At 40.7% G+C, this 13,544-nt stretch overlaps 2 protein-coding genes across 8 annotated transcripts in view; one reads left to right on the forward strand and one right to left on the reverse strand.

Moving 5' to 3' along the window:
• tp53bp1 (tumor protein p53 binding protein, 1) overlaps window positions 1-7,477 on the reverse strand; it is a 35,967-nt gene extending 28,490 nt beyond the window's left edge. Inside the window, exons 1-4 of one of the 7 annotated variants that reach the window (XM_019867275.1) lie at window positions 7,364-7,477; window positions 7,043-7,049; window positions 2,698-2,701; window positions 380-585 (exon numbers count right to left, since the gene is read on the reverse strand). In XM_019867275.1, coding sequence (XP_019722834.1) covers window positions 380-559 — 180 coding nt within the window. In that variant the 5' untranslated portion in view covers window positions 560-585; window positions 2,698-2,701; window positions 7,043-7,049; window positions 7,364-7,477. Of the gene's footprint in view, window positions 1-88; window positions 215-379; window positions 901-2,697; window positions 2,702-7,042; window positions 7,050-7,363 lie in introns of those variants that run through there. The other 6 variants (XM_019867277.1, XM_019867276.1, XM_019867279.1 and 3 more) reach the window with 6 other exon arrangements.
• Window positions 7,478-11,699: 4,222 nt separating this feature from the next.
• Window positions 11,700-13,544, forward strand: part of map1aa (microtubule-associated protein 1Aa) — a 27,962-nt gene continuing 26,117 nt past the window's right edge. The window contains exons 1-2 of the mRNA XM_019867273.1: window positions 11,700-11,939; window positions 12,900-13,001. Coding sequence (XP_019722832.1) covers window positions 11,717-11,939; window positions 12,900-13,001 — 325 coding nt within the window. The 5' untranslated portion in view covers window positions 11,700-11,716. The remainder of the gene's footprint in view (window positions 11,940-12,899; window positions 13,002-13,544) is intronic.

The raw sequence follows: 13,544 nt of genomic DNA on the forward strand, positions 1-13,544 counted from the left end.
TATATATAGATTTTTTTTTTTTTTAACTTCATTTTGAGTGCTGTACAATTGCACTGCATCGCACTGAGCACTGTAAATCAAACGATACCTTTTCAATCACCATTTTCTCGAGGAAGGCGGCATGTTTACTCTTGCAGTCGTGATAAGGAGGCGTACCGTCGGTTATGGCCGTAAAGGAGTTTAGAATCCTGTCTGTTTAAACCAAACCACCACGAAGCACGAAGACGCTTTGCGGCCTAACAACAAGTCAAGCGTGACTTCCAGTATTCGTTCGGCGTCACTGTAAATAAAAGCACGGCCTCCGTATAGCTGTCTGTTTAACGGCTGTGACGAGAAAGGCGTAATGTTTCGACATGTTTCTTTTGGCGACGCCGCTTACCAGGACCGGGCTGCAAGCGCTGGGCTGCAGGTTGGATAGACGCCGGGCCAGGACCGCTCGGTAGCTGGTCTCGGGATCGTCTTCCAAGGCGACGCTGTCCGGCTGGGAGTCCTCGACGATGAGACACGGGTTCTCCGGCTGTGGTAGGCTGGAGTCCAATTCACTTCCGTCGGGATCCATGTGGTCGGGCCGTGATCAGCAGCAGACTGAATGACTGACGACACACAAAGAAACATGGGTGAACGAGTCGTCGCTTGTTGTTTTGCTTTTGGAACAGTCGTCGCACTTCAGATGAACTAGCCAACCGTCGCAATGATCGACATAAGTTTGCAGTATGTACAGTATTGATATTCAGGTCTATTGTCGAGTTCGGCTGGTACGTAAACACAAATACACACCCCTGCTCACCCGGTCCTGTTCAGCGCGGCAAAATGAGCTGGGAGGAAGCCTATTGGCTTGATCGAGGCTGTGACGTCACTCAAAGCCATCGGTTGGTTTTATGGTTACTTAGCAATTGTTTTAATTCGTTGGTTGGTTCGTTGGTTTGTTATTGTCAATAGCTATTTGTTGTTCCGTATACTGTTGGAGCAAATTACTTCCAAAATGTAATACATTACATATTAGTAGTTACTTGCATTGGAATTGGAATTCCTCATATAGTTTGGGGAGGTGTGCACAAAATGTATTTGTATTTGCCAGTCAAAATATTTTTACTCCACGTTGCTAGCTCCTCTCTTCTGTATTTTCATAATATATTGTCCATCATATCATCAGTCCATTTAGGGAATTTGGAGAACTCAGCACATTAGCGACAAAGCCTAAAACCACACACCTTTGATCCCTCAGGCAGCACTGCATTAAAAAGCAGCATTATTGTGTGAAGGATATTGTCACGGTTGTCAGCCGGTTGCCAGCCAATCCGTGCACACAGAGACGAACAACCATCTGCGCTCACACTCACACCGAGGGACAATTTAGAGTGTTCAATCAGCCTGCCGTGCATGTTTTTGGAATGTGGGAGGAAACCGCAGTACCCGGAGAAAACCCACGCAGGCCAGGGGAGAACATGCAAACTCCATACAGGGAGGCCGGAGCTGGAATTGAACCTGGTACCTCTGCATTGTGAGGTCGACGCGCTAACTACTGGACCACCGGGCCGCCCTCATCAGACACCATGAAGATGAATTTGTGTTCAGAAATCTGCCAGGATTCAGTACACAAGGCTCAAAAATGTCACTGTCCTGCCTAAACCTGGACCAGTGATGTGCAGTCAGGCGAAGCAAGTGAGGCCCTGCTGTTTTAGTTGTATTTTCTGCTTTCTATTGATTTTCTTTTTCATTCCAATGATCATCAATTATTTCCTCATTAAAATAGCTAAATGTCCAGAATTTCTTTAGAGGATGGTCAGGAAATGAAGCTATGCATCACAGGCTCGGTGCCTCAACATACCATTGATGACTCAGGCAGTTGGTGCGTGCACCCACACAAAAGTCGTTGTCTTTCTATCGCCAATAAACATGTTTTATCACACTTTAATATGATATCCTGTGTGGCTAATAAACGGATGTAATGAAATAGTGCAAGTTAAAAAATATAAAGATTTAATAGCTATATTACTGAAATGATTTGTGAAATGATGAGCTACCGTTTTAGTTTAGCATGGAGCTATAAAACACATTGAAACGGATTTGACGAACCGTAAAATGATGCAGCAGCACTGCCAGCCTAAGCAGACAATGTCGTGCTCTTCTACTTCAACTAATACTTCTCAAGTGAATTTTGTGTGTCTCATTACATATGAATGATCACTTGGATGACCCAAGCAACACGCAGTTGTAAAACGTGGAAGTGATTAAATAAATGTCACATCTGCTTATGACACAAACAGCACGCAGTTCGAGGTCATGACGTAGCGGTATCCAGTACGTTCCTTTTTCTTTGGGGCAGTTTTTTTTTACCCTCTGGCTTGGCCTTTCCAAAAAAAGCTAAGAGGGAAGGGAAAGACTCTAAAAAGAAGAAATGGGATTGGGCCATAGTCAGAATTTGACGGAAATGCACTAACATGACCTTAAAAAGGCCACTCGTGCTCAAAAACCATCCAGTGTGGCTGAATTAAAACAATTTCGCATGGCTAGGTTTGGGGGCAAGGACCTTTTCACACCGGGCTGAATAAAATAATTGAAAAATTTTACGTTTACTTGGGTGATCTTTGTCTGACATTTACATTGGTTTGATCTTAGTTTTACTGTTTGGTGCTTTCTACCGTCCTTGTTCCTGATTTATTGCTTTATTGTATATATGATAGTTGCTCCATGTACAGCACTTTGTATGCAGTGATGGCTGTTTGAAAGTGCTCTATAAATACAGTTGAGTTGATCGTCTTAAAACATTAAAGTGGGTAAACTGCAAAAAAAAAAAAGCCAGAATTTGAGAAAAGGGGAAAAACACTGAAAACAAATGTACAAACTCATTATCATTTAACCTATAAATTGGATGAATATACCGGTCAGACAAAAGTGTTCATTATCATTCAGAATGTACTTTGCTGTTTGAGCGAATAAGTGGGTGCTGTAATATTTCTGGATGTACCAAAACACAAATGGAAAGTGCTGTATTTTGGAGCGTACGAATGACAACGCTGCTCTTAATTTTGAGGCCCAACAGCCATTCAAATATCACTTCTATCATCTTTTGACAACCTCAGTTTCCACGGAGACACGCACATCCTGAGACAACGCGGTCCATGCTAATTAGCTTACAGCTACTGCCGGGAGGAGGAAGCACAAAGCAAAAATCGTTTTGATTGCTTCTTGGCAGCATAACAATCACATGAAATCAAGAAGAAAAAAAAAAGCTGCAAAGAAAATAGCTGGATGAATGGAATTTTACAATGCATGCAGGACGGACAGCTCTGCCTGATCTTTTATTTCATCCATGAGCTCCAACTCCCAGTTGACCTCATGTGAATGGAAGACTACATCCAGGACCAGTTTCCAGTCAATCTTAGCACAGATACAGTAAAGAGACAGGCAATATGTATTCACACTCACATTACCATGGGAGCTACGCCCACGCTGCTTGGACAGAAGTGAGTCAAGTGAACAGCTACTGAATGTAAATATGGCTCTTTTGTACAAAATACTTTGATGCTTCAAATTGCAGCGCATGGATGGAAGTACTGCAACTCGCTGACGAACAGTCCAGGGTGTACCTCACCTCTCAGCCCAAATCAGCTGGAAAAGACTCCAGGTCACCCTCGAGTGGTGACCCGAATGAGGACAAAGTGTGAAGGGCCGTAGCTGCAGTGAGGCGTGGGTAATCCCCATATTGGCATTTTTACATTCCTTTTTAACACCAAAACAGGTTTTTCCACATTGCCATTGAATGGTTCATGAACACGCATCACACATGTTTAATCTCACGGATTGCAGATTAGAAAATGTTAAAAAAAAAAAAATTGCACGTATTTTACAAACCACAATTTTTTTTTCCAAACAAAAGTAAATTGATTGAAATGTGCATGTGCATAATGTGGTCAGTTTATGACAAATTAAGAGGTCACATAAATGTGGAAGGTCAAAGGGATGTGGAGTGAGTCAGGCATGACTGTCAAAAGGCTAAGGAGTCGATATCATATTCTGATGTCGAGCTCAGAAAGGGTTCACATCCTCAAACTATCGTGTCAAACAGATCCCCATCCCTAAAACTAATAAACTACTGCACAATGTTGTTACCGGCTGTATATGCGACAAACCTGACTTTTCTGCTTGAAAGGTGTGCTCACTTATTTGCACCTAATACGAAGAGCATGTTCGCATATGATTTCTTATCCATAAAAAGGAATGCTTTGGTTGGTTGCATTATATAAGTCCATCTTTTTAAATATGTTTAGTAAGTAAATTGTGTTATTTTTTTAGGTGGGCTTCAAAGGATTTTGAGTTTGCAAAAAATTTTGGAAATGACCTAGTGTTTGATTCAAAACAGATGGGCAAACATTTTCAATCCAACCTGGTGTCAAGAAATGTCTAATTTTGGTTAACCACAGAAACAAATGGTTTGCTTTCATAAAGGGATAAGGAAATCAGAAATTACATGTGGGAGGCTGAACTCGGCATCATTCGCTTTCCATTTTGTTTGCAATAAGATTGCTAGCCAGAACCATAATACATTTTTGTGTGCAGTGTTGCCATTGGACATTGGATGTACACTTTGGACTGGTTGCCAGCCAATCATATGGCACATATTGACAACCATCAATGGACAATTTAGAGTTTTCACTTTACCTAACACTTTGGGGAGTAGAGGAGTCAAAAATCAATTCATCAATGATCAAATGAATCAACTATATTAATAATTGTCCGTAGCCATAACAGTAATACTAACACAAAAGTGAGCACCGTTGCACAGAGACAAACCATCCGCGCTCACACTCACACCTAGGGACAACTTAAAAGTGTTCAATCAGCCTGCCATGCATGTTTTTGGAATGTGGGAGGAAACTGGAGGACCCGGAGAAAACCCACTCAGGCTAGGGGGAGAACATGCAAACTCCACACAGGGAGGTCAGAGCTGGAATTGAACCCGGTACCTCTGCACTGTGAGGTCAACGCACTAGCCTCTGGGCCACCGGGCCGCCCCGTTACAATAATCGATTCCAAACATATTTGACAGTGACAGCCATGGTGGAGATTTCTCACGGAAGCCAGAACCAAGATTCGAACCCCAGAAGTTAGATGTGCAAACCACTAGTGAGCTGGACTGAAATTGAAGCAAATGGGTCATTCCAGAATTGGAGGGCATTTGGGCTTCAAAATTCTTGAAAAACAAACCTTTATTATTCAGATTTTCTGCTACGTAATAATGATAAATTACAACGCACAGTGGGCGACTGGTCAGCACGTCGGCCTCACAGTGCACAGGTGCATAGTTCAATTCTGTGTGGAGTTTGCATGTCCTCCCCGTGCCTGCGTGTGTTTTGTCTGGGTACTCGGGTTTCCTCTCACATTCCAAAAACAAGCATGACAGTCTAAATTATCCCTCGGTGTGAATGTGAGCGTGGATGGTTGTTCGTCTCTGTGTGCCTTGTGATCTGCTGGCAACCAGTTCACGGTGTCCCTCACCTGCTGCCCGAAGACAGCTGGGATATGCTCCAGCACCCCCGCAACCCTTCTGAGGATAAAGCGGATTGGAAAATTGATGGGTTACAAATAATAGTTTAAGTGTGGGCAAAGGAGTAGATAGTGCAACTCTCACTGTAAGTACAGCAACAGAGTTGTAGGTAACAGGGTTGGAAATCCGGATGATTGTTCGCGTTCTCTCAGGACTAGAAGTTAGCTGTAACTGCTGACCAAGAGGACAATCTTATTTATCTAACTAAAATTGTCTTGTTCTGATCACATGCACAACAGGGTTGCATGAGGTAGAGTGATACATTCAATCAAAGCTAACTGTCTTTATTTTTATAACAGCTGTTATTTTGGAAAACTGAAGATGTCAAGTCCAGCGTGTCATGTGATTCACTGCTTTCCTCTTCATCGACCATGTTAAAAAAGTTTTGGTAACAAGGTTGCGTGCATGGGGGGGGCACGTTCCCATGAATATTGAATAATGTGAAATATGTAAACCAAAGGTTCCCACGCAGTTACAAGAGACAGCAATTCAACAAATACAACAAAAAAAATGTAAATGTCATTTTAACTGTTTTATTTGAGATTGGTCGGAAAAGAGAAAATGTCATTTTACTTCACAAACTTATTTGGTATTTTTAAAACTTTAAATATCCATTCCAATGAAGTATTTCCTCTTCATCGACCATGCTAAAAAAGTTTTGGTAACAAGGTTGCGTGCTTGGGCACGTTCCCATGAATATTGAATAATGTGAAATATGTAAACCAAAGGTTCCCACGCAGTTACAAGAGACAGCAATTCAACAAATAATACAACAAAAAAAAATGTAAATGTCATTTTAACTGTTTTATTTGAGATTGGTCGGAAAAGAGAAAATGTCATTTTACTTCACAAACTTATTTGGTATATTTAAAACTTTAAATATCCATTCCAATGAAGTTGGGATGTTGTGTTAAGCATAAATAAAAACAATACAACAGTTTGCAAATCATATTCAACCTACATTTAATTGAATACAGTACAAAGTCAATATATTTAATATTCAAACTTATAAACTTGATTTTTTTTTTTTTTTACAAATAATCTTTAACTTAGAAGTTTATGGCTTCAACATGCTCCAAAAAAGCATTCTAGGGGGTACTCCAGACTTATCTCATAGTTTTACAACTATTTTCAAGCATCTTTTCTTTGTTTTTCTTTTTTTTTTTTTCCTTGTAAGATTTTTTTTTTTTATAACTAAATGTACTCAGAAATTGCATGTTTTAGTATATTGTATGTGGATTGTTTAAAATTTGATAGGTGGAATGTAAAGTGCCCTCCAATTATGGAATGACCCAAATAGAGTATATGTCCAAAAGATATTTGATGATAAATAACATATTGAGGGGAGAATAACGGGTCTGGGTCACTCATTGATTAGGAGGGGTGTCCAAAGCCTTTTGTCTGCACTGTCTTGTTCTGACAGTGCTGTACACTGTTACCATACACGCAGCTCTGGTTCACAGGTAAACCTTCATGAATTAATCTTTGGCAAACACAATGACTGGTAGCCATTTCAATAGCGTTGACCCAATTGTATCCATTGTCTCCAGACTATGTCACGAATGCGACAGACAACAAAACCTTCCCGAGACGCCAACGCCAAGTTTCATATCACATCGTCATATTTACTGCTCGGGCAGTGCCAAATACGTTTTAAGATGAATGCTCAGCCATTACCCAAAAAATGTCTCACATTCGCCCCCTCCACTGGAGCACCGCACGCGCTGAAGATCACGCGGGAAATGTTTGACTCCGCACATTCATTGTTCATCTACACGTAGTTCGAGCCACAAATAAGGAACAATGCAACATTACCTTCGATCAGACGATACGACTGTTCCACTCGTGTGTTTCAGTGTTCCGTTGCACGCAGGGTAAACGCGTCCTCCATCGCTCAGTTGCTCCTTGCCTCTGACAACAGTCAGGGTGTGGGGTGCACGCACACAGTGCAAGTAAATATATAACAATTTTATGTATATATACATATATATATATATATATATATATATATATATATATATACACGCACACATACATACACACGCGAACACTGCGCAATAAAGATCAAAGAAATAGGAACATTTACAGATTGTACTATAACGCATGTGTATGTAAATGAACTTATTAAAATAATTGGTAGTGGTCAGTTGGGTTGTCATTTTTACTCCTATTTCAAGAGATTTAAGTCTCTTGTAAGTGAAATCAAAAGAGCAGTATATACATTCACCCATCCATCCATTTTCTGAACTGCTTGATCCTGAGGGTTGCGGGCGAGCCTGGTGTTTCAATTGCTGGCCTATCTTCAGAAAAACAATGTTTTTTTTTTTTTTTTGATCACGTAATATTAGTTGAAGTACTGAGCCCTGGTTGTGTTTAACAGGAAGCATAATTACTGTAATTATTTTCCAGACGTGCGAATTTTTTTACATTTGTGATGATGATGCTGATGATGTCACATTCTAGTTTGATGACAACGTCGAGCATTTTCCACTCTTACCAGCAGAGGCCAGTAAATTATACTGAATGGTTTGCGGTGGGATTTGCTGACTCATCCCTCGAAATTATCGTGCAGCCGTAGCCCACACGTCAAAATAAAGGAAATACAGTATACAAGTAAGTAATAAAAGGTACACGTCGCACATTATACAAGTAAGCAATTATACTAAATTGCCTGTCAGTAGAATGCGGGGGGGAAGTCATGCTTTTTCAAAATGTTATGTTGCGTGGTGGTGGTGGGGGGGAGTCACGCTTTTTCAAAATGTTATGTTGCGTGGTGGTGGTGGACCCCAAAAAGCAGGCAGGAAGGAGGAGCAAGTTGTACTTGACAAAATGTCTTGATAAAAACACAGAAAACTAAATCCCAAACAAACAAATTCCTGAAAAGTTAAAAACAAAAATAATCCAAAGGAGCAAACCAAAACCATGACTGAAGCAAAAAAACTATCAACAGAAACATGACAGGAAGAAACACGACAGCAACAAACAAACAATGACCGGACACTGAGTGGTCGTGCCGGGAGTCCTTTTATACAGACAACTAATGACACAATGACCAACAGGTGTGCCCCTGCACGTGGAGCCCTACAGTGCCACCTATTGGTCACAAACAGAACCGTGACACAAAATAATTCAAAAGACCCGGAAATGGTAACTCGCACATCTGTCTGACTCACTGTCAAGAGGTTGTGGGTTTAACTCTCGGCTCATGCCCTTCTGTTTGGAGTTTGCATGTTCTCCATGTGCTTGTCCAAAAACATGCATGTTACAGGTTCAGTGAAGACTAATTGTGTGTGTGGTTGTTTGCAGGGGGATTCTAAGATCAGAGGTTTTGGAGTGCTCAACTAAGAAAGATGAGTACAGTATTTGTATCGTAATACTAATTCCATATGTATGAAAGATGAGCAAACCCTCGGAATGTTTGTGACTAAACTATTAATAGAATATATCTATCCTAAACATTCATAATTAACAACATATTGTAACTTGGGCGGCCCGGTGGTCCAGTGGTTAGCGCATTGACATTTATCCTAAACATTCATCATTAACAACATATTGTAACTCGGGCGGCCCATTGGTCCAGTGGTTAGCGCGTTGACCTCACAGTGCAGAGGTTTGATTCTAGCTCCGGGCTTTCCTGTGTGGAGTTTCTCCGGATACTCCGGTTTCCTCCGACAGTCCCTAGGTGTGAGTGTGAGCGTGGATGGTTGTTTGTCTCTGTGTGCCCTGTGAGATGGCTGGCAACCGGTTCAGGGTGTCCCCCGCCTACTGCCCGAAGACAACTAGGAAAGGCTCCAGGACCCCACTGCGACCCTTGTGAGGATAAAGCGGAACGGAAAATGGATGGATGGATATTGTAAACCTATTGGCACAGTGACCAGATCTCGCGTGACTCGAGAAGTCACATGAATTTATGGGAATAAGACATTAAAAGACAATATATGGTTTTATGAATCAATATTGATCGATGAAAGGGAAAATCGATTCACTTTCATTCATCGATATTTTTTTTTTAACCAAACCGTAAATTGTACCTTCACATTTGTCAGGAAAAGGGATGCACAGTATATTGAAAAAATATTGTTATCACCATAATGGCCCATGCAAGATGTATATTGCAAAGGCTCATGCCTTTCATATAATGAGTTTCATCTGGAATTGTATGCTTTTAGTTAAATTTGACTAGTAGTCCAATTGAATATTCATTGCCATTCATTGTCACGGTTCGGACGAACCGAATAATGTTTTGGATCCCAAAAGTAGTAGACTCCAGACAAAAAACGTTTGTTATACAAAAACGCACTGACAAATTAGTAACATAAAGCGCTGGTCAAAACAAGGACCAGGAAACACAAAAACTAAACCATAGTGCCGAGAGATCAAGAGTGAACACGACAAAAGCGAGAGGTTGAGAGAAAAGGTCAAATGAGCAAGGGCAGCAGCAAGGCAAACAATTCCCCGACAACTAGCAGACAGTTTGTGGGTCCTTAAATACCAAGTTCCCTAATGGCAAGATTGGCAGCAGAGGTGCAACCCGCAAGTCTGCTCAGCCTGCCACCTGCTGGCGAAGGCCGGAACAGGAACATGACACCCATAAATGAACAGTATCAAGGGGCATTACAATTAATGAGCTAAGAATACATTGAGCTGATTAGGGTATTTTGCCACATGAAAAAAAAATCTTTCATTCGATTATAAAAATTATCATTTGTTTAGGTACATATTAAATATCGCAATAATATCGATATTGCATGTTTTTCCTTTCTTGAGCAGCCCTAGTCAAGACTCTTAGTAAAGACAGACCTTCCCTTTAAACTCACCCCATTATTTTAAGTGAATATCAAGCTTGCGTCACTGCATCAGAATAAATACAGATGTGAGGAATATACACATTTTAGGTACATGTACACTTCATTGATCCCTGTGAGCCCTGCATTATATTGCCAAATATGTTGGATCATGGGGAGGAACCAAATTCTAAATTTTCATCCTGAGCTGCAAAAGAATAAATTAGCGTAAACAGCAATCCCTCATTTTTCACGCTTAATGGGGCCCAAATCCCCCGCCCCCACAAAAGGTGATAAAAATTACAACAGTACACCACACATATTTACTTTAATCTTTAATTATAAATCCTTATACAGTAATTAACATTCATCAATCTTGCCTTCTGAGCGAGGCGAAGACGCTTGAGTTGGTGGCATCACTCAGAGACTCTTCTGCAGGCGCTGACGGTGTCTGTGAGGGTTTTAAATTGGAGAGAAACATAGTGATGGATACCACTCTGATGTTCTTGTCTTCTGATTTGAAATAGGTTTAAGGTTTCTTTTATTACCAGACAATCTTTTTTTTTTTTTTTTTTTTGGAAAACCACTGCATTGTACATTACATTTCAGTTTAACATAATGTATCTTATATTGGTATACATTTTTCTTCCTTCCTCACTTGTGTTTTGTTTTCATTTTCACTATTAGTAGTGCTGATTATAATAGGAACCTTTTTGGATAGACACATGCAGAACGAACTTATTCACGTGACCCACAAAGCCTAAAATAACTGCCTATGCTGACTCAAGGCTCAGTTGTCTGTCGTCTTTGTGCACAGATGAAACATTGTTTTGATCACAATGGCAACAAAGAGCCACATCAAATTGCGTTGCCTGGTACGATTAGTGCCAATGTTATAAATAGACCCTCTGTGTTATTTTCAGCTCATTTTGTCTTGTACAGTTCAATACACGATGAATGTAAGAGAGGTAAGTGGTACCGGTTACTCTTATACTCCCATGAACATGTTTGCCTTTTGAGCAACTATTTAAAAAAAAAACACTCATACTCATATGTTAGCAAGTATGTTTAATATAGTCCTCCCCGGAGTTTTACAAACACCGAATGCTCAAGTGCTGTCAATAGAGAGGAAAAATAATCATCTTCCCATTCTCCTTCATTGTTGTCATTGTTCTCACTCTCAGCAGTCAGTTTCAGAGGTGTCATGAATCTGATCAACATAAATTTTAAAATCTCTCATTTTGTTTCAACCAATGATGCTTTGTGACATCAAATAGTCACATCACACGTTACCCAATCAAAAATGCTACTTCCACCGGGGCCACACCTACAAGTCCTCCCAGTTCATCTTGCACTCAACACCCTTTCTCCAGACACAGTTGTCATGGAGATAGAAAAGAGTTCAGCGTCCATTAGTGGTACTGTTACCATGGAAATTCCTTTTGTCGCCGCTACTAAGCAAGCCAAGCCAGGGGAGGCTGTTGAGCATCAGGATCATCCTCATGCTGGAGTTGCTTTACAGCGCAACAAATATCGCATGCTGATTGTGATTGGCGAGATTTCCACCAGCGTTGACCTGGACTCTGCCAGAAAACAGATCACACAAGGTAAGACTGAAAAGGAGTTGTCAGTCTGATCTAACGCTGAAGAAAAATAACTGCTACTCAAGAGTATTTGGAAATCTGGTACAAAATAACATGGAATTCAAAACAAGAAAAATATCGTTCCACGTAGCTGACTCAATTAAATCGTACTGACACCATAGATGTGAAATAGCTGTTTTTGTGGTTTGTTTTAGACACCTGTTAATCTATTTTGGCAATAGAAAAACTAGCAATCAATAGTATGAGTAAAATACAGTGATGTGAAAAAGTATCCCCCGCTTCCTGATTTCTCTGTTCTTTGCATTTTTATCACACAGAAAGATTTTAGTTAATCAAACTAATTTAATATCTCACAGAGACTCCCGAGCAGGAGTTCAGAACATTCAGAAATAGATCACCACGTTCCTTTAAAATGCATCCATTTTCCGATCCGCTTAATCCTCACCAGGGTCGCAGGTGTGCTGGAGCCCATCCCAGCTGTCTTCGGGCAGTAGGCGGGGGACACCCTGAACCGATTGCTAGCCATTCGCAGGGCACACAGAAACGAACAACCATCCACACTCAGACTCACACCTCGGGACAATGCATGTTTTTGGAATGTGGGAGGAAACCGGAGTACCTGGAGAAAACCTACACATGCCCAGGGAGAACATGGAAACACCGGGAGGCCGGAATCGAACCCTGCACCTCTGCACTGTGAGGTCGACGCGCGAACCACCCCCGCCCCCTTCCTTTAAAATAAAATTTCATGTGACGTAGAAATTAAATTAATGTTGTTTCCTCCTTAGCTAATCAAGGACATTTAGGCCATCCCTCAAAACACAAACTGAAAGGAAGACATGATTTGAATACAAAAATGTAGAATCACAAATCATCATGCAAAACATTAACCATGCAACATTCAACTGCTACGCATGTAGCACGTTCTATGCGATTCTCACTTCTTTTATTTTAATCTACCAGGTTTGCTCTCCTGGAATGTTGATTTGAGTATCTGCGACCTGAACAAGGAGCTACAGCTGTTTGAGACCAAACACACGGCTCAATTTTCGTCACTGGTCAAAGGTTAGTTTAATCTATTTCAGAATGCACTTGTTGGGTTCAGGGCTTATTGTTCTCTGCCATCTCTGTATTTAAGTTGTTTTCTGGTGCTTGACCATGCGTGTACTGTGAACAATGAGCTGGGAATGTAGCGTCGCAGCCTGTATCGATGAAATTCTCACACATAACAAATTGAGGCTCGGGAATCAATGACAGAAGATATTTGCTGTTTATTCTTGCTGTGCTCTGGACTTCTCATTGTTCTCATTTAAGCATCTTGTTAGCCTGTCATCTCTCTCTCTCTCTCTCTCTCTCTCTCTCTCTCTCTCTCTCTCTCTCTCTCTCTCTCTCTCTCTCTATATATATATCTCTCTCTCTCTCTCTCTCTCTCTCTCTCTCTCTCTCTCTCTCTCTCTCTCTCTATATATATTTATATATATATATATACATATATCAAAACATGAACTTGTCATATGTGATAAATAATAATGTTCAGAGATTGAAAGCGCTTTCTTGTAACAAAACCTCTTACAACTTAGTAAACAAACTGTAATCATCCACTTATGG

This window comes from Hippocampus comes, unplaced genomic scaffold (assembly GCF_001891065.2).
Source record: "Hippocampus comes isolate QL1 unplaced genomic scaffold, H_comes_QL1_v1.1 scaffold2, whole genome shotgun sequence".
Lineage (NCBI taxonomy): Eukaryota > Metazoa > Chordata > Actinopteri > Syngnathiformes > Syngnathidae > Hippocampus > Hippocampus comes.